The sequence below is a fragment of the Petromyzon marinus genome (genome assembly GCF_048934315.1).
Source record: "Petromyzon marinus isolate PM22_M1 ecotype Great Lakes invasive population chromosome 68 unlocalized genomic scaffold, UKy_Petmar_22M1.pri1.0 chr68_unloc.1, whole genome shotgun sequence".
Classification (NCBI taxonomy): Eukaryota; Metazoa; Chordata; class Hyperoartia; order Petromyzontiformes; family Petromyzontidae; genus Petromyzon; species Petromyzon marinus.
Window position 1 is genome coordinate 1,180,541 of NW_027422597.1, and position 27,854 is coordinate 1,208,394.

General features: G+C 48.9%; 1 protein-coding gene across 4 annotated transcripts in view; it reads left to right on the top strand.

Annotated features, from left to right (window-relative positions):
• The first annotated feature begins 2,787 nt into the window (after window positions 1–2,787).
• ENKD1 (enkurin domain containing 1) overlaps window positions 2,788–27,854 on the top strand; it is a 57,399-nt gene continuing 32,332 nt past the window's right edge. For all 4 annotated transcript variants that reach the window (XM_076058108.1, XM_076058106.1, XM_076058105.1 and 1 more), the window contains exons 1-6: window positions 2,788–3,270; window positions 6,840–7,037; window positions 8,588–8,769; window positions 9,451–9,531; window positions 11,368–11,519; window positions 21,675–21,811. In XM_076058108.1, the coding sequence (XP_075914223.1) occupies window positions 3,168–3,270; window positions 6,840–7,037; window positions 8,588–8,769; window positions 9,451–9,531; window positions 11,368–11,519; window positions 21,675–21,811 (853 nt within the window). In that variant the 5' untranslated portion in view covers window positions 2,788–3,167. The remainder of the gene's footprint in view (window positions 3,271–6,839; window positions 7,038–8,587; window positions 8,770–9,450; window positions 9,532–11,367; window positions 11,520–21,674; window positions 21,812–27,854) is intronic.

The following is a 27,854-nucleotide window of genomic DNA, read 5'->3' on the forward strand; positions in this document are numbered from 1 at the left end:
GCTGGCCTGCCTACGATCCATCCTGGGTTTAACCAGGCTGGATTGTGTGAGGAGTTCACAAATCTTTTAAAGATCTGGGCAAGGTCCCATTGGTGAGCTCCTCCGGCGGTCAAGGCTGCGTTGGCTGGGTCATGTAGTCCGCATGCCCAGCCACCGCATGCCAAAACAGCTTTTGAGGAGGCTAAGCGGGCGCAGCACGGGCTAGAGAAGAGATGGAGTGATGTGGTACAGGAGGACGTGGAGCTGAGTGGACTTGCCGATGACTGGTACCAGCGGTGTCAAGATCGGCCTCTGTGGAGGAGGCTCGTGAAGGACGCTGCTACTGGGCAGTTGGAGGCAGTCGCCCTCCAACAACAACGGAGGGAGGAGGAGCGACGCTCACAACAACGAGCGGAGCGCCGGGTGGCTAAAGCACAGCAGGTTGGCACAGTAGGAGGCACAGGTAGTGCATTAGCCAGTCATCTCAGTCAGTCGACCCGTGGCACCTGGGTCTGCCCCGTGACCTCCTGCCAGCGGGCGTTCGACACTTCACGTGGCCTCAAGGTGCACGTGGCCTGGCACAAGCGTCGTGGTGACGTCACCGCCACTTAGTGGCGAATGGCGGTTGTTTTTGTTGTGTATATATGTGTCTGTGTGTGTCTGTGTATATATGTGTCTGTGTGTGTCTGTGTGTATGTGTGTGTGTGTATATATGTGTCTGTGTGTGTGTCTGTGTGTATATGTGTGTCTGTATGTGTCTGTGTGTATATGTGTGTCTGTATGTGTGTGTATGTATGTATATGTGTGTGTATGTGTGTGTATATATGTGTCTGTGTGTGTATATATGTGTCTGTGTGCATGTCTGTGTGTCTGTGTGTGTATGTGTATATATGTGTCTGTGTGTCTGTATGTGTGTGTATGTATGTATATGTGTGTATGTGTGTGTGTATATATGTGTCTGTGTGTGTCTGTGTGTATCTGTGTGTGTGTGTATATATATGTGTCTGTGTGTGTCTGTGTGTGTGTATATATGTGTCTGTATGTGTGGGTATATATGTGTCTGTGTGTGTATATATGTCTCTGTGTATATGTGTCTGTGTGTATGTGTCTGTGTGTCTGTGTGTATGTGTGGGGGCAGCGGTAGTGTAGTGGTTAGCGCTACGCTGCGCTACGAACCCGGCGACCCGAGTTCGATTCCCGCTCACGGCCACCAACACCGGTGACGAATTATTTCAACCGCTCCTGGGCCTCCCCTAGGTCGACTCAGCCTCAAACGAGCAACTGCTCTGGTGTGTGAACATCGCCACTGGGGAGACAAAGGCGGCCGGGCGTGGTGGATCCAAATCCCGGGGGTAGCACAGCTAGTTTTAATATATATTGTGGCGGACACATCCCCCCCCCCCCCAATATTCAAATATGCTCAAAATGCCCCCCCTAATATATTGCTCTTAAATCGTATCGGCTACAGCAATGGTGGGTACGCTGACCCATCGGCTACCCGTCCACACAGGCAAACTAAAACAATAATATTATTTTTGATTTAAAGCTTTCGTGACTGCAGTAATTCGTATTCTTAGCTCTTTCGATAAAGTCACCACGTTGAAGGGAAACAGTAAAAATAATAAAATATATATAAAACAATAAAAAAATTCTCACGACGTTTCGACCATAACTCAAACGGTCGTCATCAGGTGTGACGGTTTGCAGTAATTTATTTATTTCTAAACGGTGTATAAATAAAATAAATAAATTAATCGATGCAAACCGTCACACCTGATGACGACCGTTTGTGTTATGGTCGAAACGTCGTGAGAATTTTTTTATTGTTTTATATATACTTTATCATTTTATTGTTTCCCTTCTACGTGACTTTACCGAAAGAATCAAGAATATGAATCACCGCAGTCACGAAAGCTTTAAATAAAAATTTAAAACAATACTAACGAGAAATACAAATATAAAAACTAATTACAAATTTCATAACAACATTTTAAAATAAAAAATTACGATAAAAAACTATAAATAAATGCAAGTAAAAAAATGAAAATAAAAAAAACAAATAATTTAAACAAATAGAAGAATACGAATTAAAAAAAATATATATGTAAAAAAAATAAAAAATACCAACAAAATACAGTAAAAAAAAATATTACTGAAAATAAAATAAAATTATTATATTGTGGTCGTGGTAACGGTTGGGATGGACGCGTTTCCATGGTTACGCGTGGGGTGGGTGGAATTCCATAGCAACCGCGGCCCCCTCCCCCACCTGGCACAGCTGATCAATGAGGAGCGCGGGTCCTCCCACCCAGTCACGTGGGTTGGTTGAGAGCTTGCACCAATCAGGGACACGATTTTTGCAGAAACCACCTCATGAATATTCATCAAACTCAAGCCGCGCCCACTCGACGAACTGTCCTTCCCCCCCCCACCTGGCACAGCTGACCAATGATGGAGCGCGGGTCCTCCCACCCAGTCACGTGGGTTGGTTGAGAGCTTGCACCAATCAGGGACACGATTTTGCAGAAACCACCTCATGAATATTCATCAAACTCAAGCCGCGCCCATTCGACGAACTGTCCAATCCGAAGCCGAGCATTGGCAAACCGGGGCTGGCCCCCCAGCTCTCTGTGAACCAAGCCCACAATTCACCTCAACCAATCGGAAGCGTTTTTATTTTTCTACGCCCATTTTAACCGTCGCCTTGTCCAATCAGGAGGGGGGAGGGGAGGGGCTAGGCGAGCGAGGGCGGGGCGAGCAAGGGGCGGGGCGAGCGAGGGGCGGGGCGAGCGAGGGGCGTGGCGAGCGAGGGGCGGGGCTTTGTTACCTGGCACCAGCGTGGGTGTTGACACCAACACCGCCACCATCACGCCCGGCCGCCTTTGTCTCTCTCTGTAGCTGCTGCACCTTCTCATACACAACGACAACCACGCCCGACCGCCTTTGTCTCTCTCTCTGACACTCTCCATAGCAGCGCTCACAGTTTACAATACGGCTCACAACAGCACACAGGAATATTTTTTTTTAAAGAAATTTAAGGCCTAGTCGACTTAGGGGTGAGACGGCTCCCACCGCCCCCCCCCACTCACCCAGCTGATGGTGGTCGTGGTGCGGGAAATCGAACCTGGGTTGGTTGGTGCAACCTGCTCGCTGGCATCGGGTGCCAGGCTAGGTGCACGCGGTGAGCGATGTGCGAGGGACCGTCCACGATTTCTGGGCCCATCCCGCCCGATCTGAGTCTCTACCCGCAGAGCTACCAGCAGCAGCAGCAGCACGGGAGGCCGCAGTCTGGTGAGACACAGACACACAGACACATACAGAGACACACAGACACACACACACAGACACATACAGAGACACACAGACACACACACACAGACACATACAGAGATTCACACAGAGACACACACAGACACACACAGAGACACACACACACACACAGACACACACAGACACACACACAGATACACACACACAGACACTCACACAGACACTCACACAGACACACACACACAGACACTCACACAGACACACACACACAGACACACACACAGACACACAGACACAGACTCACACACAGATACACACACAGACACACACACACAGATACACGCACACAGATACTCACACACAGACACACACAGACACACACAGATACAAAGATACAAAGACAAAGATCCCCCATATAGCCTTAACAGACTGTAGGGGCAAGTGCTGTTAGCGAGCACCTATGAAGGCCGGAACGGTACACGAGGGGGTGGGTGGCCAGCACCACGCCCGACCGCCTTTGTCTCCCTAGTGGCAATGTTTACACACCGCACCAGGTACTCATTTGAGGCTGAGTCGACCTAGGGGAGGCCCAGGACCGGTTCAGATAATTGTCACTGGTGTTGGCCGTGAGCGGGAATCGAACCTGGGTCGCCAGGTTCATACCGCAGCGCGCTAACCACACACACAGACACACACATACATACACACAGACACACACACAGACACACACACAGACACACACACATACACACACAGACACACACACACATACACACACAGACACACATACACACACAGACACACACATACACACAGACACACATACACACACAGACACACACACAGACACACACACACAGACTCACACACACAGACACACACACAGACACACACACATACACACACAGACACACACACAGACACACATACACACACAGACACACACACATACACACACAGACACACATACACACACAGACACACACACAGACACACACACACATACAGACACACACAGACACACACACATACAGACACACACACAGACTCACACACACAGACACACACACAGACACACACACAGACACACACATACAACAACAACCGCCATTCGCCACTAAGTGGCGGTGACGTCACCACGACGCTTGTGCCAGGCTATGTGCACCCTGAGGCCACGTGAAGTGTCGAACGCCCGCTGGCAGGAGGTCACGGGGCAGACCCAGATGGCACGGGTCGACTGACTGAGATGACTGGCTGATGCACCACCTGTGCCCCCTACTGTGCCAACCTGCTTTGCTTTAGCCACCCGGCGCTCCGCTCGTTGTTGTGAGCGTCGCTCCTCCGCCCTCCGTTGTTGTTGGAGGGCGACTGCCTCCAACTGCCCAGTAGCGTCCTTCACGAGCCTCCTCCACAGAGGCCGATCTTGACACCGCTGGTACCAGTCATCGGCAAGTCCACTCAGCTCCACGTCCTCCTGTACCACATCACTCCATCTCTTCTCTAGCCCGTGCCTCCTGTACCACATCACTCCATCTCTTCTCTAGCCCCGTGCCTCCTGTACCACATCACTCCATCTCTTCTCTAGCCCCGTGCCTCCTGTACCACATCACTCCATCTCTTCTCTAGCCACGTGCCTCCTGTAACACGTCACTCCATCTCTTCTCTAGCCCCGTGCCTCCTGTACCACATCACTCCATCTCTTCTCTAGCCCCGTGCCTCCTGTACCACATCACTCCATCTCTTCTCTAGCCACGTCCTCCTGTACCACATCACTCCATCTCTTCTCTAGCCCCGTGCCTCCTGTACCACATCACTCCATCTCTTCTCTAGCCCCGTGCCTCCTGTACCACATCACTCCATCTCTTGTCTAGCCCCGTGCCTCCTGTACCACATCACTCCATCTCTTCTCTAGCCCCGTGCCTCCTGTACCACATCACTCCATCTCTTCTCTAGCCCCGTGCCTCCTGTACCACATCACTCCATCTCTTCTCTAGCCCCGTGCCTCCTGTACCACATCACTCCATCTCTTCTCTAGCCCCGTGCCTCCTGTACCACATCTCTCCATCTCTTCTCTAGCCCCGTGCCTCCTGTACCACATCTCTCCATCTCTTCTCTAGCCCCGTGCCTCCTGTACCACATCACTCCATCTCTTCTCTAGCCACGTGCCTCCTGTAACACGTCACTCCATCTCTTCTCTAGCCCCGTGCCTCCTGTACCACATCACTCCATCTCTTCTCTAGCCCCGTGCCTCCTGTACCACATCACTCCATCTCTTCTCTAGCCCCGTGCACCCTGTACCACATCACTCCATCTCTTCTCTAGCCCCGTGCCTCCTGTACCACATCTCTCCATCTCTTCTCTAGCCCCATGCCTCCTGTACCACATCACTCCATCTCTTCTCTAGCCCCGTGCCTCCTGTACCACATCACTCCATCTCTTCTCTAGCCCCGTGCCTCCTGTACCACATCACTCCATCTCTTCTCTAGCCACGTCCTCCTGTACCACATCACTCCATCTCTTCTCTAGCCCCGTGCCTCCTGTACCACATCACTCCATCTCTTGTCTAGCCCCGTGCCTCCTGTACCACATCACTCCATCTCTTCTCTAGCCCCGTGCCTCCTGTACCACATCACTCCATCTCTTCTCTAGCCCGTGCCGCGCCCGCTTAGCCCCCTCAATCCGGCCGAACAAAAGCTGTTTCGGCATGCGGTGGCTGGGCATGCGGGCTACATGACCCAGCCATCGCAGCCTTGCCCGCCGGAGGAGCTCACCGATGGGACCTTGCCCAGATATTTCAAGGATTTGTGAGCTCCTCAACACAATCCAGTCTGCAGGTTAAACCCAGGATGGATCGTAGCCTGCTCAGGGCCAGCCTGAATGTCTCTAACTGGCGAGGATGAGGGCGTGCCCGTGGCCGAGAAGACCAGAAGCTTCGTGCAGAGCAACTCATTAACTCACCCACGTGATTCTCTACCCCCCCCCCTCTCCCCACCACTTCCCCCCACCACTTCCCCCCACCCCCACCACTTTTCCCCACCAACCACCACTTCCCCCCACCCCCCACCACTTCCCCCCACCCCCCACCACTTCCCCCACCACTTCCCCCCACCCCCACCACTTTTCCCCACCCCCCACCCTTTCCCCCCACCACTTACCCCCACCCCCCACCATTTCCCCCCACCACTTCCCCCCACCACTTCCCCCCACCCCCCACCACTTTCCCCCCACCACTTCCCCCCACCCCCACCACTTTTCCCCACCCCCCACCACTTCCCCCCAACCCCCACCATTTCCCCCCACCACTTCCCCCCCCCACCCACCACTCCACCACTTCCTCCCCACCACTTCCCCCCCTGACCACTTCCCCCAACCCCCCACCATTTCCCCCCCCCTCACCACTTCCCTCCCCTCACCACTCCCCCCTCACCACTTCCCCCCCTCCCACCCCCCACCACTCCACCACCACCCCCCCCCCCACCACTTCCCCCCACCCCCCATCATTTCCCCCCCCTAACCACTTCCCCCCCCCACCACTCCCCCCCCACCACCACTTCACCCCCCCTCACCACTTCCGCCCCCCCCCTCCACAGCTCGGAGCCCCATCCTAGCCCTGCCCCCCTGGGCGCCCACTTCCGCCCGTAGCCCCGCCCCTGGACCCCCTCCCCCCCGCGCGCTGGGGGAGGGGCTGGAGATCCTCCTGAGGGGGAGGGGCAGCGTGGGGGCGCTCATCCATGCTGAGGGGCCCCGCGAGGGGGAGGGGCCTTGGGGCGGGGGCCCCAAACGACAAGGTATGAATAGAATTGTGAGTGGGCGAGTGGGGTGGGTGAGTGGATGAGTGGGTGGGTGGGTGAGTGGATGAGTGGGTGGGTGGGTGGATGAGTGGATGAGTGGGTGAGTGGGTGAGTGGATGAGTGGGTGGGTGGGTGAGTGGATGAGTGGGTGGGTGGGTGGATGAGTGGATGAGTGGGTGAGTGGGTGAGTGGATGAGTGGGTGGGTGGGTGAGTGGATGAGTGGGTGGGTGGGTGAGTGGATGAGTGGGTGGGTGGGTGAGTGGGTGAGTGGGTGGGTGAGTGGGTGGATGGGTGAGTGGATGAGTAGGTGGGTGAGGGTGAGTGGATGAGTGGGTGGGTGGGTGGGTGAGTGGATGAGTGGGTGGGTGGGTGAGTGGATGAGTGGGTGGGTGGGTGAGTGGATGAGTGGGTGGGTGGGTGGATGAGTGGGTGGGTGAGGGTGAGTGGATGAGTGGGTGGGTGGGTGGATGAGTGGGTGGGTGAGGGTGAGTGGATGAGTGGGTGGGTTGGTGAGTGGATGAGTGGGTGGGTGGGTGAATGGATGAGTGGGTGAGTGGATGCGTGTTTGGGTGCGTGAGTGAGTGGATGGGTGAGTGCTTGGGTGGATGAGTGAGTGGTTGGATGCGCGAGTGGTTGGATGCGCGAGTGGTTGGGTGGGTGAGTGAGTGGTTGGATGCGTTAGTGGTTAAGTGGGTGAGTGAGTGGTTGGGTGGGTGGGTGAGTGAGTGGTTGGGTGGGTGGATGAGTGGATGAGTGGGTGGGTGGGTGAGTGGGTGAGTGGGTGGGTGAGTGAGTGGTTGGATGCGCGAGTGGTTGGGTGGGTGAGTGGTTGGGTGGGTGAGTGGTTGGGTGGGTGAGTGAGTGGTTGGGTGGGTGGGTGGGTGAGTGAGTGGTTGGGTTGTTGAGTGAGTGCTTTGCTGGGTGGGTGGGTGAGTGAGTGGTTGGGTGGGTGAGTGAGTGGTTGGGTGGGTGAGTGAGTGGGTGGGTGAGTGGTTGGGTGGGTGGGTGAGTGAGTGAGTGGGTGGGTGGGTGAGTGAGTGGTTGGGTGGGTGAGTGAGTGAGTGATGCCGCTGATAACAATGATGATGCTGCGGCTATTGATGTATGTATGTATGTTGAACCTGTTTGTGCACCGTACGTGGCCAACTGTGCTAATCGGAGGTGCGGGGGGATGGACAACAAACTATAAAGATCAAGAAGCAGTTATAAAAAAATTAGTTTGTCAATCTATATGATGATTTAAAGGTGCATCGTAGCTTCATTGGCTGCCTAATATCGCAAGGAAGAGCGTTCCAGACGGCCACAGAAGCGCATCTGAAAGTGCCGCGCGATGCGGTGACCACTGTTTTTGTTTGATGACGATGCTGCTCTTGCTGCTTATGCTGTTCTGGCTGACGATGATGCTCATGGTTCTCTTGCTGATGGTCATCATGATGATGATGCTGCTGCTGCTGCTGCTGATTATACTGCAGCTGCTGATGATGCTGCTGATGATGATGATTAGCTTGCTGATGATGCTGACGATGCTGCTGATGACGACCTTCAGGACACAAGCCGCGAAACCACGTCCTTGAAAACTTGCGACGCATCAGAAAGATCCAGCAGCAGCATCAGCAGCAGCATCAGCAGCAGCAGCAGCCTCCTGCTCATCAGCAGCGTGAAGCCACCGCTCTCTGGAAGTCGAGGAAATACGACAACGTTCCCAGCAAAGTGACCGCCAAGCTGCAGGTGAGTGGCGTTCACGATGTCTGCGTGTGGGTGGGTTCATAATGGCCATGCCGCTAGTTTTACGATGGCCGTGTCGCTGGGATTCACGATGGCCGTGTCGCTGGGGTTCACGATGGCCGTGTCGCTGGGATTCACGATGGCCGTGTCGCTGGGATTCACGATGGCCGTGTCGCTGGGATTCACAATGGCTCTGTCGCTGGGATTCACAATGGCCGTGTCGCTGGGATTGACAATGGCCGTGTCGCTGGGATTCACGATGGCCGTGTCGCTGGGATTCACGATGGCCGTGTCGCTGGGATTCACAATGGCCGTGTTGCTGGGGTTCACGATGGCCGTGTCGCTGGGATTCACGATGGCTCTGTCGCTGGGATTCACGATGGCCGTGTCGCTGGGATTCACAATGGCCGTGTCGCTGGGATTCACAATGGCCGTGTCGCTGGGATTCACAATGGCCGTGTCGCTGGGATTCACAATGGCCGTGTCGCTGGGGTTCACGATGGCCGTGTCGCTGGGATTCACGATGGCCGTGTCGCTGGGATTCACGATGGCCGTGTCGCTGGGATTCACAATGGCCGTGTCGCTGGGATTCACGATGGCCTCGTCCCCGGCTTCACAATGGCTCTGTCGCTGGGTCCATGATGGCCGTGTCGCTGGGTTCATGATGGCGATGTCGTTTTGTAGGAACCACCTCCTCCTCCCCGTGCTCAAAGCGCTGGGTTTCTCCGGGCTCACTCCAGAGGAAGAGGGGAGAGTGGGGGAGAGGTGAGGGGATCGCTACTCAGCCACTCGCCCACTCAGCCACACAGCCACACAGGCACTCAACCATCCACTCACTCGCTCACCAACTCAGCCACACAGCCACTCAACCAGCCTCTCACTCACAAACCCACTCAATCACCCGCACACTAACCAACTCACTCACCCACTCAATTTCACACCGATGTTTTGATGACCGTATGATTCACGATAAAGTGTTTAGGGTTAGATCGCATGCATTTCAATGTGTCGTACAACCACCTCATGCCAACACAAGCTCATTAGCAAGGTGTTTGAAAACGGTCAGCGAATGCAGAATTCGCGAGGATAGAAACCTCATTCCAATGGAAAAAAATGGGGTTACGTTCCTGGTCCGAGTGAAATGGTAAATGTTTAATAACAATGACTACAATAAATAAATAATGCAGATTCAAGAACAATACATATTTTCCAATTGCCTTTGACGATGATCATGATGACGGTGATTTGGCGACAGTGGAGGTGGTGATAGTGAGGAATTCAGGAGGATGACTCCTCGGGAGATGTGGGTGTTTGATAACAACACCGCACAGCTGTTATCACCTTTGCGCTCTGGGGATAGCTGGCCGCAACACTTTCCCCGATGGCATTCGCGTTCCGCTTAACAACGGACTTCAAAGTTGACGCGTTTATACCAAAATGTGTTAACGTTTGGACTGTAGTGAGCACATTACATAGGAGTAAAAATGCACAACAACGAGTTTAGAGCCGAGGGGGGGCGTCCATAACCTTAGCTACTGTGGCGAGATGTTAACTCCCTCGCCTGGTATCCAGGAGGTCGTGGGTTCGATCCCGACCCTGACCATGTATGCTGCTGCTGTAGATTTGGAGTCTGGGTCTCTCTCTCTCTCTCCCCCCATGGCTGCATGGATCTTTCTCCGGGTACTCTGGTTTTCCCCGCCACATTTAGAATCGACGTCACGCCATTCAGAGTATTTGGCGATCATGATATCAGCTGCTTCGTTGAGCTATCATTTGTGATGGCCAGGTCGCTTGTGAAAAAGAGTTACGTAGCTCAGATGGGGCCCTTACCTGGTGAAATGAAATAGTAAGTTGTAAAAACACCGCACTTGGTTACGCATTTGAGGCTGAGTTGACCTAGGGGTGTTTGGAGTCCCAGGATCTGTTTTAGATAATCGCTGGTGTTGGTGGGCATGAGCGGGAATCGAACTCAGGTCGCCGGGTTCACCAATCACCGCTACACTTCCCACGCTCCCACACACACCATCACGAACCCGTAAGCATTCGCCGCGCCATTCGCCCACCCGCTCAACGTGTGTCTCTCCCCACGTCTCCCTGTCTTTCCGGCTCATTCTCCGCCCCCCCCCCTCTCTCGCCGTTAGGAACTCTTTTGTTGTGTTTCGTGTTTCTGCCTTTGTCCCGCACTTCTGACACGCATGGTTGGCTACATATGGTGTGAAAGAAGTTCAACGGACAGTAAATATTCATATCGTGTCTCTCTCTCTTTCTCCCTCACACTCTCTCTCCCGCTCTCTTCCCCCCTCTCTCCTGCTCGCTGTCTTTCACGCTTTCTCTCTTTCCACCGCTCTCCCTCCCGCTCTATCTCCCTTTCCGTCTCTCTCTCTCTCTCTCTCTCCCTCTCCATCCTGCCCTCTCTCTCCCTTTCCCTCTTTCGCTCTCCCTCCCTCTCTCTCTCTCTCCCCCTCTCTCCATCCTGCCCTCTCTCTCCCTTTCCCTCTCTCGCTCTCCCTCCCTCTCTCTCTCTCTCTGTCTCTCTTTTCATCTCTTTCTCTCCTTTGTCCCGTGTCCTCCGCTCTCTCTCTCTGTCTCTCCTCTGTGTAGACTCCTAGACAGGCGAGGCAGAGTGTGGACTTTGTGAAGCGGAACACCAGGGACGCGTGGCAACGTGGAGAGAGAGACCATGGCCTAAGCAGATCCAACTCCCAGCCCAATCTCAGCCTGGCACCTCAACCCAAGGGGATGCTGCCCGCCTAGTACGTTGTTTGAGTGTGTGAGTGTGTGAGCGAGTGAGCGTATGAGTGTGCGAGTGAGTGTGTGTGCGAGTGAGTGTGTGAGAGTGTGTTTGTAAGTGAGTGTGTGAGCGAGTGAGCGTATGAGTGTGCGAGTGAGTGTGTGTGTGTGCGAGTGAGTGTGTATGCGAGTGAGTGTGTGAGAGTGTGTTTGTAAGTGAGTGTGTGAGCGAGTGAGCGTATGAGTGTGCGAGTGAGTGTGTGTGTGAGCGAGTGAGTGTGTGAGAGTGTGTTTGCAAGTGAGTGTGTGAGCGAGTGAGCGTATGAGTGTGCGAGTGAGTGTGTGAGAGTGTGTTTGCAAGTGAGCGTGTGAGCGAGTGAGCGTATGAGTGTGCGAGTGAGTGTGTGTGCGAGTGAGTGTGTGTGCGAGTGAGTGTGTGAGAGTGTGTTTGTAAGTGAGTGTGTGAGCGAGTGAGTGAGCGTATGAGTGTGCGAGTGAGTGTGTGTGCGAGTGAGTGTGTGTGCGAGTGAGTGTGTGAGAGTGTGTTTGCAAGTGAGTGTGTGAGCGAGTGAGTGAGCGTATGAGTGTGCGAGTGAGTGTGTGTGTGAGCGAGTGAGTGTGTGAGAGTGTGTTTGCAAGTGAGCGTGTGAGTTCGGCAAAACAACTCCCTTCCTCCTCGGTGGTGCCGAGCGGTAACACTGGTGGATATGAGCAATGCCATAGAAGGAAGGAAGGCCAATTCCGATTGGCTATACCGCTCATGGCGCTTGTAGCCACCATAGCGGCCAATGGGAGGCTCTGGATGGCGTGAAATATATCTAGCTAAGCTTGTGCTGGAGTCCCCGGGTGAACAGGCGTCTGTGACATCTGCTGGACAAAATCCATTTGGCGGAGCCAGGAGACTGGACCCGTACCCTCGGGGCTCCTCCAGAAACAGCAAAAAGCCACTGCGAGTGGCCACGTGGAATGGTTGAACACTCGCTGTGGAGGAATGGCTTCCAGTCCTCTGTCGGGAGCTAGACCGGCACCGCCTGGATCTATGGGGTATTCAGGAGGTCCTGTGGACCGGCTCTGGTTCCAGTCACCATGAGGGGTGGACAATCCTTTACGCCGGGCAGGAGACTGCCAAACAACAGTGAGTGGTTCGTCTTCTAAACAAAATAATGAAGGTGACGTGGAAGCATGGCAGTGAGTGTGGAAATCTGTAAACCACAGGCGACTGTGGGCTCGTCTCCCCATCAACCAGAGGCGAGGAGTGGTGGTGGTCGTGGCTTATGCCCTCGCCAAAGGTGAACATCAGTGGAGGGATGCAGGCAAAGCCGATGAGTCAGATGCCTTTCATGACCTCCTGTCACAGGTGCGAGCTAAAGTGGGCCCACGAGATAGTCGGCCTCATGGGTGACTTTAATTCCCGAGTGGGTCATTAGGCTGGCACCTGGGCTGGAATGATTGGAAGAAATTAGCCAGATCAACTCAATAACAACGGTAGGAGGCTGCGAGACTTCTGTGCAGCCCGTGGGCTTGTTATTGCCAGCGCGCTGTTCCGGCATCAGAGCATCCACACAACATCACGGCATTAAGCGGGTAAAATGTATGTCTTCACTGGCGTTCCTCAAAAGGTGCAGACATTCAAAGGTTTTACCAAATGCAGTTAAAATAACACATCACATAAAGTCTGTTAAAGGTAGCCAAATATTACACAAAGCTAGCGAATTATTATTCACATTTGTGAATTTCTTAAACACTTGCACTTACATATCAGCAATAGTGTATCCATACATTATTGGAATATAATTGATAATATAACACAACAATCGGCTGATAATGTATTTAACCTAACTGAAACTAAACAAATTTATACATTTTCTATACTTCATAAGAAACAATTCCCAACTAATAATGAACAATTTAAAAACAAACTGTATTGAACTTAACTAACACTGATTTAACCAGCAACATGATTTCCGTCCTTTCTAAAGGCCTTAACTTTGCCGTTACCCCACGCACAATTCCAGTAGATGAGATAATTGCTGAGGTTGATTCAGCGGTAAGACACCTTACACATAATCAGGCAGAGATGACTAGGCACGAGGTTGCCAAAATAATTGAGAATAGCAAAGTAAAGTCACGTAGAATGAGAATAAAATAATACATTGATAAAATAAAATAACACAATAATATTCTCACGACGTTTCGGCCGCAACACAAGCGGCCTTCATCAGGTGAAGGGACGAGACTGTCTGGAGGAAGGCCGCTTGTGTTGTGGCCGAAACGTCGTGAGAATTTTATTGTGTTATTTTATTTTATAAATTTATTATTTTATTCTCATTCTACGTGACTTTACCGAAAGAACCAAAGAAGATGAATCCTTGCAGTCACGAAAGCTTTAAATAGAAAAATAGCAAAGTACCAAAAATAAATATTTAGCTTTAACGAAGCAAAAGCCTTAAGGGAGCTTCGATTAAATTTATTCAAATTCTGGCAGCTGATAAAGGCCGCACTACTGTAGTGATGTCACGAGCAGATTATGATAGTCAAATTTAAGATTTTCTAGAGGAAAGTACCTAGTTTAAAGTTAAACGAGATCCAACTAATACTTTATAACGTAATACTACTGCAGTCATTTAAAATTCATTAATCTCCAAGACTGAGCAGTACCAAATTAAGCCAAGGGCCTCAAAACCACCTAGACTGTATGGGCTACCAAAGATTCATAAAATCGGCATCCCATTACGACCCATAGTCACTACAATTGGCTCTGCCACATATAAATTGGCAAAATATGTAACTAAACAAATACAGCCCTACATCGGTAGGACATCTTAATTCAAAAGAAATTCAGAACATCTTGTAAATGTGATTAAAGATTTTAAACTTAACCCGAATGATATTTTGGTGAGTCTTGATGTAATTTCTCTATTCACTAAGGTTCCAGTTAACGAGTCGCTTAAATTACTTGATACACCAGTGAAGAAGACAGGTTTACCAGAAGATATTCCAAAACTAGCTGACCATTGTCTAAATGACACGTATTTCTTATGGAGAGGTGATTTCTTTAAACAAAAGGAAGGAGCAGCAATGGGCTCTCCTTGTTCTGTTATAGCAAATCTGTACATGGAAAACTTTGAAACAAGAGCACTTGCCTCAAGTACATTAAAACCATATTTTTGATTTAGATATGTTGATGACACTTTGGTTGTCTGGCCACATGCTAAATATACACTGAATGGATTTCTAAATCATCTCAATGCACAAAACCTGGCCATCCAGTTCACCATGGAAATGGAGGTGAATAATACACTCCCGTTCCTAGATATTTTGCTTGGACGCGGCCTAAATGGTAAAATACCACTCAGTGTCTACCGAAAGGGAACGCACACTGATGCCTATCTGAATGCAGATTCGCATCATCACCCTGCACAGAAATCCTCTGTCATCAAGACGCTCATACATCGGGCTAAAACAGTGTCAGATGATGAAAGTCTAAGGATTTAGATTGGACATGTTAAAGAAGCACTACGACAATAATGCTCAAATAGTTCATAGTTAGTTCATAGTTTATTTATTTGGTATAGCCCTGTGAGCCATTCGGCTCTTGAATCGGATGCAACCTCAACAAACAAAAAACATGAACAAGAAAACATCTTAAAGTGATTATGTGTTGACTGTGCAAACAAAAAATCCAGGAAAAAAACCATCAAAATATTCCTGAAATAGCACCGTACACCAACGCTGTGTGCAAAAATCCCAGTGGGATGCAAGTCAAATAGCAACAACAACAACAACAACCACAAGACAACTAAGATTAAGGCCATCAGTCTAACTCCGTACTACAATAAACAATAAATGAACAGAGCGTTGAATGCCAATTCAAGATCGAACAACAATGCTGCTGAAAGTGATCAGATTATTAAAACAATTAAAACACCATATATCTCGGGAGGTGCTGACAAATTATCCCGTGTTTTGCAAAAGCAAAACATTAAAGTAAGATTTGGTGCGGTAGGCAAAATTCAAAAACTAGTATCTTGTACTAAAGGTGAATTACCTATGTTATCAACAGAAGGTGACTATCGGATTAATTGCTTATGCGGTAAATGCTCTGTTGGACAGACGGGACGTGACATTAGCGGAAGACTAAAATAACAAATAAATATTAAATTATCTCAAACACAACTGTTGGCAGTGGCAGAAAATGCTTGCCAACAAGAACGCTCGATTTAAAGCTTTTGTGACTGCAATGATTCATCTTCTTTGGTTCTTTCGGTAAAGTCACCACGTAGAATGAGAATAAAATAATAAATTGATAAAATAAAATAACACAATAATATTCTCACGACGTTTCGGCCACAACACAAGCGGCCTTCATCAGGTGAAGGGACGAGACTGTCTGGTAGGACAGCGCTGGAGTGAAAGAGCCATGTTCCTCTCACACAGCTTAAAGGCCGTGATCTGAACGTGGCTGTCTCACTCCAGCGCTGTCCTACCAGACAGTCTCGTCCCTTCACCTGATGAAGGCCGCTTGTGTTGTGGCCGAAACGTCGTGAGAATATTATTGTGTTATTTTATTTTATCAATTTATTATTTTATTCTCATTCTACGTGACTTTACCGAAAGAACCAAAGAAAACAAGAACGCTCAATTGATTTTGATAACGTTGAAGTGTTATCTAAAACGAATTATTACTGGCCAAGACTAATTAAAGAATCCATTGAAATTGAGAGAAATACAAATAATTTGAACTGCTCTGATAGCTACAGGCTTAGTGCAGCCTGGAAGCGTATTATTAAGTAATCCATTACAATTAAGTAATACATACAATTACAATTTCTTATCGAGGAATCGTACTAATTAACTTATTACTAATGTATTATATAATTGCTCCTCGCCCCCTCCGCCTCTGATCTCTGCACCTGATTCGGTTAAATGATGACGTGTTCCTGCTGCTGCTCTATTTAAGACGATGCTGGATGTAATTACCAGCAAAACATCGTACTCAAATTGTATATCTTCTTTGGTTCTTTCGGTAAAGTCAGGACAGCACTCCAGCGCTGTCCTACCAGACAGTCTCGTCCCTTCACCTGATGAGGGCCGCTTGTGTTGTGGCCGAAACGTCGTGAGAATATTATTGTGTTATTTTATTTAATTTTATCAATTTATTATTTTATTCTCATTCTACGTGGTGACTTTACCGAAAGAACCAAAGAAGATGAATCCTTGCAGTCACGAAAGCTTTAAATCGAAATTCAAATTGTATATGTTGTGGATTCACTCTTCAACACGCCGGTGGGCTGAAGTTGTGACTATTTGTCATTTTGTTTACGTGACAAGCCCCTTACTGATTGGCCGTGACGGGTGTTGGAGGGTTTCGACACATTTATACCTAAGCGATCTAACCCAAAAAGCTTTATTATGAATATTGGTCACGAAAGCCCAGGTGTTAAACTAACATCATGGTTGCACACCAGGTCTAAGCAAGAACATCTGCTGGACTGAATAGAGACGGAACAGCGGATGCTGGCCCATGTCCTTGACACCACGACCTACTGTGGAGCTGATCTGCCCATTGACCATTGGCTTGTCATCTGTAAGATGCGCCTGCCATTCTTCCACTCCGGTGGTGGGTAACCATCTAGGATCCCATTCAAACCCACCGTGGTCTGGCCTGAGCTAATGGAAGTTGCAAGCGAGAATTTAATCATCGCTTGTGGCTGGGACTGGCATCGTCCCAACTCCTCCTGATGTTGAGGGGAAATGGGCGAGGTTTAGGACTGTGGTTCATGCAGCTGCAATGGCTGCTTTGGGTACATGGTCCAGACCTCACCAGAGACCCTGGCTGATAGAGCAGGTGCTCAGGTTGGCTGAGAAAAAGCGACAGGCCCACTCCCATCGGCTACGGCATCCCACGTCGGAGAATGAGGAGGCTTACCGGCAACCTTCGCTCGGAGGTTCGGAGAGCCGTGCGCCGTTGCAAAGATGAACGGTGGTCACGGGTTGCTTAGGAGATGGAGTCTGCCTCAGTCGCCCGCGACCACAAATCACTCTTTTACACCATGAACAAGTCACTTGCAGCGCCACACCCTATCACCATCGTCAGGGGAAAGAGAGGCGTTCTGATCTCTGACCGCCAGGGACAGGTTTGCAGATTATTTCTCCTAGGTCTCGGGGGAGGGGTAATCTGAGCAGTGCCCTCAGCCTGGAAACTATCATGGGGCAAAAGCGGGGATGGCCCTGCTTGTCCGCCTTTTGGCATTGTTCCCTTGTCTAACACTGGATCAGAGGCTAGGCCATTAGGAAGGCTGCGGTCTCCGGTGCAGGCCAATAAGTTTGAAAGACAATGCGTACGTTATTATGGTAATCATCAGACCGTGTTTGTTTACACGTGTTGTTTTTTGCCACGAGCTACCACACGTGTGTAATGCAGTCTTGATTGATGCCTTGTAATAAGGCATGCGTCTGTTTTGTGTATGGTGTATGAACACATTTGGCGTATGAACGTATTTGGTGTATGAACACATTTCGTGTATGAACACATTTGGTGTATGAACACATTTGGTGTATGAACATATTTGGTGTATGAGCATATTTGGTGTATGAACATATTTGGTGTATGAACACATTTGTCATATGAACATATTTGGCGTATGAACACATTTGGCGTATGAACATATTTGGTGTATGAACACATTTGGCGTATGAACATATTTGGCATATGAACACATTTGGTGTATTAACATATTTGGTGTATGAACACATTTGGCGTATGAACATATTTGGTGTATGAACACATTTGGTGTATGAACACATTTGGTGTATGAACATATTTGGTGTATGAACATATGTGGTGTATGAACATATGTGGTGTATGAACATATGTGGTGTATGAACATATTTGGCGTATGAACATATTTGTCGTATGAACATATTTGGTGTATGGACACATTTGGTGTATGAACACATTTGGTGTATGAACACATTTGGTCTATGAACACATTTGGTGTATGAACATATTTGGTGTATGAACACATTTGGTGTATTAACACATTTGGTGTATGAACACATTTGGTGTATGAACATATTTGGTGTATGAGCATATTTGGTGTATGAACATATTTGGTGTATGAACACATTTGTCATATGAACATATTTGGCGTATGAACACATTTGGCGTATGAACATATTTGGTGTATGAACACATTTGGCGTATGAACATATTTGGCATATGAACACATTTGGTGTATTAACATATTTGGTGTATGAACACATTTGGCGTATGAACATATTTGGTGTATGAACACATTTGGTGTATGAACACATTTGGTGTATGAACATATTTGGTGTATGAACATATGTGGTGTATGAACATATGTGGTGTATGAACATATGTGGTGTATGAACATATTTGGCGTATGAACATATTTGTCGTATGAACATATTTGGTGTATGGACACATTTGGTGTATGAACACATTTGGTGTATGAACACATTTGGTCTATGAACACATTTGGTGTATGAACATATTTGGTGTATGAACACATTTGGTGTATGAACACATTTGGTGTATGAACACATTTGGTGTATGAACATATTTGGTGTATGAGCATATTTGGTGTATGAACATATTTGGTGTATGAACACATTTGTCATATGAACATATTTGGCGTATGAACACATTTGGCGTATGAACATATTTGGTGTATGAACACATTTGGCGTATGAACATATTTGGCATATGAACACATTTGGTGTATTAACATATTTGGTGTATGAACACATTTGGCGTATGAACATATTTGGTGTATGAACACATTTGGTGTATGAACACATTTGGTGTATGAACATATTTGGTGTATGAACATATGTGGTGTATGAACATATGTGGTGTATGAACATATGTGGTGTATGAACATATTTGGCGTATGAACATATTTGTCGTATGAACATATTTGGTGTATGGACACATTTGGTGTATGAACACATTTGGTGTATGAACACATTTGGTCTATGAACACATTTGGTGTATGAACATATTTGGTGTATGAACACATTTGGTGTATTAACACATTTGGTGTATGAACATATTTGGTGTATGAACACATTTGGCGTATGAACGTATTTGGTGTATGAACATATTTGGTGTATGAACGTATTTGGTGTATGAACATATTTGGTGTATGAACATATTTGGCGTATGCACGTATTTGGTGTATGAACATATTTGGTGTATGAACATATTTGGTGTATGAACATATGTGGTGTATGAACATATGTGGTGTATGAACATATGTGGTGTATGAACATATGTGGTGTATGAACATATTTGGCGTATGAACATATTTGTCGTATGAACATATTTGGTGTATGGACACATTTGGTGTATGAACATATTTGGTGTATGAACACATTTGGTGTATGAACACATTTGGCGTATGAACATATTTGGCGTATGAACATATTTGGTGTATGAACATATTTGGTGTATGAACACATTTGGTGTATGAACACATTTGGCTTATGAACATATTTGGTGTATGAACATATTTGGTGTATGAAGATATTTGGCGTATGAACATATTTGGTGTATGAACATATTTGGTGTATGAACATATTTGGTGTATGAACATATTTGGTGTATGAACGTATTTGGTGTATGAACATATTTGGTGTATGAACATATTTTGTGTATGAACACATTTGGTGTATGAACACATTTGGTGTATGAACGTATTTGGTGTATGAACGTATTTGGTGTATGAACACATTTGGTGTATGAACATATTTTGTGTATGAACACATTTGGTGTATGAACATATTTGGCGTATGAACATATTTGGTGTATCAACATATTTGGCTTATGAACATATTTGGTGTATGAACATATTTGGCGTATGAACATATTTGGTGTATGACCATATTTGGTGTATGAACATATTTGGTGTATGAACACATTTGGCGTATGAACACATTTGGCATATGAACACATTTGGTGTATGAACACATTTGGTGTATGAACATATTTGGTGTATGAACATATTTGGTGTATGAACATATTTGGTGTATGAACACATTTGGTGTATGAACATATTTGGCTTATGAACATATTTGGTGTATGAACATATTTGGCGTATGAACATATTTGGTGTATGACCATATTTGGTGTATGAACATATTTGGTGTATGAACACATTTGGCTTATGAACATATTTGGTGTATGAACATATTTGGCGTATGAACATATTTGGTGTATGACCATATTTGGTGTATGAACACATTTGGTGTATGAACACATTTGGCGTATGAACACATTTGGCATATGAACACATTTGGTGTATGAACACATTTGGTGTATGAACATATTTGGTGTATGAACATATTTGGCGTATGAACATGTTTTGGCGTATGAACACATTTGGCGTATGAACATATTTGGTCTATGAACATATTTGGCGTATGAACATATTTTGGCATATGAACACATTTGGTGTATGAACATATTTGGTCTATGAACACATTTGGTGTATGAACATATTTGGTGTATGAACATATTTGTCGTATGAACATATTTGTCATGTGAACACATTTGGCGCATGAACACATTTGGCGCATGAACACATCTTGGCGCATGAACATGTTAACACACGGATATATCCACGTGACTTTACCGTAAATAACCAAAGCGTATGAATTCCTGCAGTCTCGAAAGCCTCAAATCAAGACGGTTGACACAAACTCCCCGTTTTGTTTCCACAGAGGAGCTAACAAAACCCTATCGATATATTTTTATATATCGATTTTTATATATATTTTTATATATCGATTTTTATATATATTTTTATATATCGATAGGGTTCAGAGTCGTCTTTTTTGTGTGCATTTTGACTGCTTGTGTTGTGGTCATTGCAAACACGATGCCTTGAATAAAGGTGTCAGTTTTTTTGTGCCAGTTAAAAGGGTAAAAACCCTATTCCCTATCGATATATTTTCCGTATTTTTTTTTTCATTTTTTATTTTTACTACCAGCAAAAAAAAAAGCAAAAGGGATCCCCATAGTTTTTTTTGGGGGGGAGTTTTTTTATTTTTTTGTGGCAGGACTCTCTCTTGATCAAGCGTCTTGGGGGGATCTCGGCGAGGCTTTGTTGACAGCGGCTGGTCGATGCTGTGCCTTGCACCCCGACTAGTCTGATCGAGCGCAGGGAGGAGTGGAGCAGGGAGGAGGAGGACAGACGCAGACAGCAGCCTGAGATCGGACAACCGGAGGGGCACACGGCGATGAGAGAGACGGAGAGGGCGGAGACGCTTGCCTGCCTGCGCAGCAGTGAGGGACGCATGCAGACACCGTGGGAGAGAGAGAGAGACACACAGGGAGAGAGAGAGACACAGGGAGAGAGAGAGACACAGGGAGAGAGAGAGACACAGGGAGAGAGAGAGACACAGGGAGAGAGAGACACAGGGAGAGAGACACAGGGAGAGAGAGAGACAGGGAGAGAGAGAGACAGACAGGGAGAGAGAGAGACACAGGGAGAGAGAGACACAGAGAGAGAGACACAGGGAGAGAGAGAGACACACACAGGGAGAGAGAGAGACACATACACACAAAGACAGACAGGAGAGAGAGACACAGGGAGAGAGACACACACAGAGACAGACAGGAGGAGAGAGAGACAGAGAGCGGAGACGCTTGCCTGCCTGCGCAGCAGTGAGGGACGCATGCAGACACCGTGGGAGAGAGAGAGACACAGGGAGTGAGAGAGACACAGGGAGAGAGAGACACAGGGAGAGAGAGACACAGGGAGTGAGAGAGACACAGGGAGAGAGAGACACAGGGAGAGAGAGAGACACAGGGAGAGAGAGACACAGGGAGTGAGAGAGACACAGGGAGAGAGACACACAGGGAGAGAGAGAGACACAGGGAGAGAGAGAGACACAGGGAGAGAGAGAGACACAGGGAGAGAGAGAGACACAGGGAGAGAGAGAGACACACAGGGAGAGAGAGAGACACATAGGGAGAGTGAGAGAGAGACACACACACACACACGGAGAGACAGAGACAGGAGGAGAGAGAGACACAGGGAGAGAGAGACAAACACGGAGAGACAGAGACAGGAGGAGAGAGAGACATAGGGAGAGAGAGACACTCACACAGAGAGACAGAGACAGGAGGAGAGAGACACACAGGGAGAGAGAGAGAGACAGGGAGAGAGAGAGACACAGGGAGAGAGAGACACAGGGAGAGAGAGAGACACAGGGAGAGAGAGAGACACACGGAGAGACAGAGACAGGAGGAGAGAGAGACAGACAGGAGAGACAGAGACAGGAGGAGAGAGACACATACACACAGTGAGACAGACAGGCGATGAGAGAGACAGAGAGTGGAGACGCTTGCCTGCCTGCGCAGCAGTGAGGGACACATGCAGACACCGTGGGAGAGAGAGAGAGACACAGGGAGAGAGAGAGACACAGGGAGAGAGAGACACACACACGGAGAGAGAGAGACAGGAGGAGAGAGAGACACAGAGAGAGAGAGAGACACACACAAACACAGAGACAGACAGGAGGAGAGAGAGACACAGGGAGAGAGACACACACACAGTGCGACAGACAGGAGAGAGAGACACAGAGAGAGAGACACACACAGAGAGACAGACAGGAGGAGAGAGACACAGAGAGAGAGACACACACAGAGAGACAGACAGGAGGAGAGAGACACACAGGGAGAGACACACACACACACACAGAGACAGACAGGAGAGAGAGAGACACAGAGAGAGACACACACAGAGACAGAGACAGGAGGAGAGAGAGACACCTCAGACGGAGAGACAGAGACAGGAGAAAGAGACACAGAGAGAGACACAGAGAGAGAGACACACACACACAGTGAGACAGACAGGAGAGAGAGACACAGAGAGAGACACACACAGAGACAGACAGGAGGAGAGAGAGACAGAGAGTGGAGACGCTTGCCTGCCTGCGCAGCAGTGAGGGACGCATGCAGACACCGTGGGAGAGAGAGAGACACACAGGGAGAGAGAGACACAGGGAGTGAGAGAGACACAGGGAGAGAGAGACACAGGGAGAGAGAGAGAGAGACACAGGGAGAGAGAGAGAGACACAGGGAGAGAGAGACACAGGGAGAGAGAGAGAGACAGGGAGAGAGAGAGACACAGGGAGAGAGAGACACAGGGAGAGAGAGAGAGAGACAGGGAGAGAGAGACACACAGGGAGAGAGAGAGACACAGAGAGAGAGAGAGAGACACAGGGAGAGAGAGACACAGGGAGAGAGAGAGAGACACAGGGAGAGAGAGAGAGAGACAGGGAGAGAGAGAGACACAGGGAGAGAGAGAGACACAGGGAGAGAGAGACACAGGGAGAGAGACACAGGGAGAGAGACACAGGGAGAGAGACACACACACGAGGAGACAGAGACAGACAGAAGGAGAGAGACACAGGGAGAGAGAGAGAGAGACAGGGAGAGAGAGAGAGAGAGAGACACACACACACACGGAGAGACAGAGACAGACAGGAGAGAGAGAGACACAGGGAGAGAGAGAGACACAGGGAGAGAGAGACACAGGGAGAGAGACACAGGGAGAGAGACACAGGGAGAGAGAGAGAGAGAAACACGGAGAGACAGAGACAGGAGGAGAGAGAGACACAGGGAGAGAGAGAGACACACACACGGAGAGACAGAGACAGGAGGAGAGAGAGACACACACACGGAGAGACAGACAGGAGAGAGAGACACAGGGAGAGAGACACACACACACACACGGAGAGACAGAGACAGGAGGAGAGAGAGACACAGGGAGAGAGAGAGACACACACACGGAGAGACAGAGACAGGAGGAGAGAGAGACACACACACGGAGAGACAGACAGGAGAGAGAGACACAGGGAGAGAGACACACACACACACACGGAGAGACAGAGACAGGAGGAGAGAGAGACACAGGGAGAGAGAGAGACACACGGAGAGACAGAGACAGACAGGAGAGAGAGACACAGGGAGAGAGAGAGAGAGAGACACACGGAGAGACAGAGACAGGAGGAGAGAGAGAGAGAGACACACACACACGGAGAGACAGATACAGGAGGAGAGAGAGACACAGAGATAGAGAGACACACACACACAGAGACAGACAGGAGGAGAGAGAGACACAGGGAGAGATAGACACACACAGAGAGACAGAGACAGGAGGAGAGAGAGACACAGGGAGAGAGAGACACACACACGGAGTGACAGACAGGAGGAGAGAGAGACACAGGGAGAGAGAGACACACACACGGAGTGACAGACAGGAGGAGAGAGAGACACAGGGAGAGAGAGACACACACACGGAGAGACAGAGACAGGAGAAAGAGACACAGAGAGAGAGAGACACACACACACGGAGAGACAGACAGGAGAGAGAGACACAGAGAGAGAGACACACACAGAGACAGACAGGAGGAGAGAGAGACACAGGGAGAGAGAGACAGGAGGAGAGAGAGACACAGGGAGAGAGAGACACACACACGGAGAGACAGACAGGAGAGATAGACACAGGGAGAGAGAGACACACACACGGAGAGACAGATAGGAGGAGAGAGACAGGGAGAGAGAGACAGACAGGAGAGAGACAGACAGGAGAGAGAGACACACGGAGAGACAGACAGGAGAGAGAGACAGGGAGAGAGAGACACAGGGAGAGAGAGAGAGGAGAGTGAAGAGAGAGGACGTGTTTCGTTTGAGCTCCCCGCGGTAACTTTATAAATCTAACATACCCTCTTCTAATTAATTTTTTTCAAGTTTTTACTCAGCAAGAGTAAGTATTCTGCCTTTTGCACACACAATTCGTACTTTTTGTGTGTTGATCTATGTTTCTTTACTTTTCTTAAGCTTAACACAGTGGTGTTTCTCCATCCCATAGTTAATGAAAGCATCTTTTTCATACTTGACAGCTATTTTTTTTATTATACTCTACTTATTGCTCGTTTATTCTTCTGCTTATGTTTTTAATGTCAGTTTTACGAATCTCAAACTATTTGAGATTTGTTACAGCTTGTATTGTGTGTGAGCCACGTGGTGGCATCTGCACTGTAGCTAGCTCAGAGATTTAAGGCCGCACAAGCAATTGTTGACTTTTGCTGATAAAGCAACCTATTAGTTAATGATTCCTTAACACACTGCGTGCTTTTTTTTGGTTAGCCTCCACGTGTGTGCAAGGACTCTAAGTTATATTTATTTAACGATGAGTGAACGTATTTAATAAGCACATTTTTTTTTCCAAAAAGTAGATTTGTTTGAAAAATACATCCATTTGTTTAACACGCAAATGTATAATTAGATCTCACTGCCAGTTTATTTATTTATTTATTTTGCTGCTTCATCTATATATTTCATCAAAACGTTCATTTATTCAGTAAAAATAGTTTATTGAATAAGTAAAAATATCTCTCTTTCGATTTAAAGCTTTCGTGACTGCAATGATTCATCTTCTTTGGTTCTTTCGGTAAAGTCACGTAGAATGAGAATAAAATAATAAATTGATAAAATAAAATAACACAATAATATTCTCACGACGTTTCGGCCGCAACACAAGCGGCCTTCATCAGGTGAAGGGAGCGAGACTGTCTGGTAGGACAGCGCTGGAGTGAGAGAGCCACGTTCAGATCACTGCTTTAAAGCTGTGTGAGAGGAACAAAGAGCCTTAGAGTCGCGGCATCTCTTCAGAAAGGTGAGAGACTCGATTAGTTGAGCCTTCTTATCCCGGAGTCTGTTGAATGATCTTAAGGATGTGTGGAATCCCTCCCCATAGAGGTGGTTAAATTTCGATTTAAAGCTTTCGTGACTGCAATGATTCATCTTCTTTGGTTCTTTCGGTAAAGTCACGTAGAATGAGAATAAAATAATAAATTGATAAAATAAAATAACACAATAATATTCTCACGACGTTTCGGCCACAACACAAGCGGCCTTTATCAGGTGAAGGGGTCGAGACTGTTTGGTAGGACAGCGCTGGAGTGAAAGAGCCACGTTCAGATCACACAGCTTAAAGGCCGTGATCTGAACGTGGCTCTTTCACTCCAGCGCTGTCCTACCAGACAGTCTCGCCCCCTTCACCTGATGAAGGCCGCTTGTGTTGTGGCCGAAACGTCGTGTGAGAATATTATTATCGTGTCATTTTATTTTATCAATTTATTATTTTATTCTCATTCTACGTGGTGGTGGTGACTTTACCGAAAGAACCAAAGAAGATATCTCTCTTTCATTTCGTGTTTTTTTTCTCTTTCATTATTTTCTTCAAGGAGGATTCTCCGTTCATCCTCACTTTACGTTCTCTCTCTCTCTCTCTCGAGGGGGGGGGAGCTCTGTACAGAGGCTGGAAGGTACGAGGAACAGAATGGCCACCTATGCAAAGGTCGCAGCTGCCAATCTGCCTGGCGCCACGAGGCCCCCCCCCGCTAGGGCCTCTGCTTATGCCTGGAGTCACGAGGCCCCCCAGCTAGAGCCTCTGCTTATGCCTGGAGTCACGAGGCCCCCCACTAGGGCCTCTGCTTATGCCTGGAGTCACGAGGCCCCCCACTAGGGCCTCTGCTTATGCCTGGAGTCACGAGGCCCCCCAGCTAGGGCCTCTGCTCTGCCTAGCGTCACGAGGCCCCCCAGCTAGGGCCTCTGCTCTGCCTGGAGTCACGAGGCCCCCCGCTAGAGCCTCTGCTCTGCCTGGAGTCACGAGGCCCCCCCACTAGAGCCTCTGCTCTGCCTAGCGCCATGAGGCCCCCCCCCACTAGAGCCTCTGCTTATGCCTAGCGTCACGAGGCCCCCCCCCACTAGAGCCTCTGCTCTGCCTAGCGTCACGAGGCCCCCCGATAGAGCCTCTGCTCTGCCTGGAGTCACGAGGCCCCCCCCCGCTAGGGCCTCTGCTCTGCCTAGCGCCACGAGGCCCCCCTCTAGGGCCTCTGCTCTGTCTGGAGTCACGAGGCCCCCCCCAGCTAGGGCCTCTGCTTATGCCTAGCGCCACGAGCCCCCCCCCCCCCCCCCCCCCCGGCTAGAGCCTCGAGCTCCCGTCACGATCGAGGCCTAGCGTCGAGGGCCCCGGCCGCCATCGTCCCGCCGGTCGCCGTCCCCCGCGCCCCCCGAAAGGCCAGCGGGGAAAGGCCGGGGGGGGGGGACCTGTGGGGGGGGGGGGACCTGTGGGGGGGGGGGGACCTGTGGGGGGGGGGGGTGACCTGTGGGGGGGGGGGGACTCTCCGCGTCTGGCTGGAACCCATCGCTTCGGTGGCTGAGCGGAACGGAGAACAGTCGTATCGAGCGTGCCGCCCTACGTCCCCGACGAGGCACGTGTTGGGGCACGTGTTGGAGCACGTGTTGGGGCACG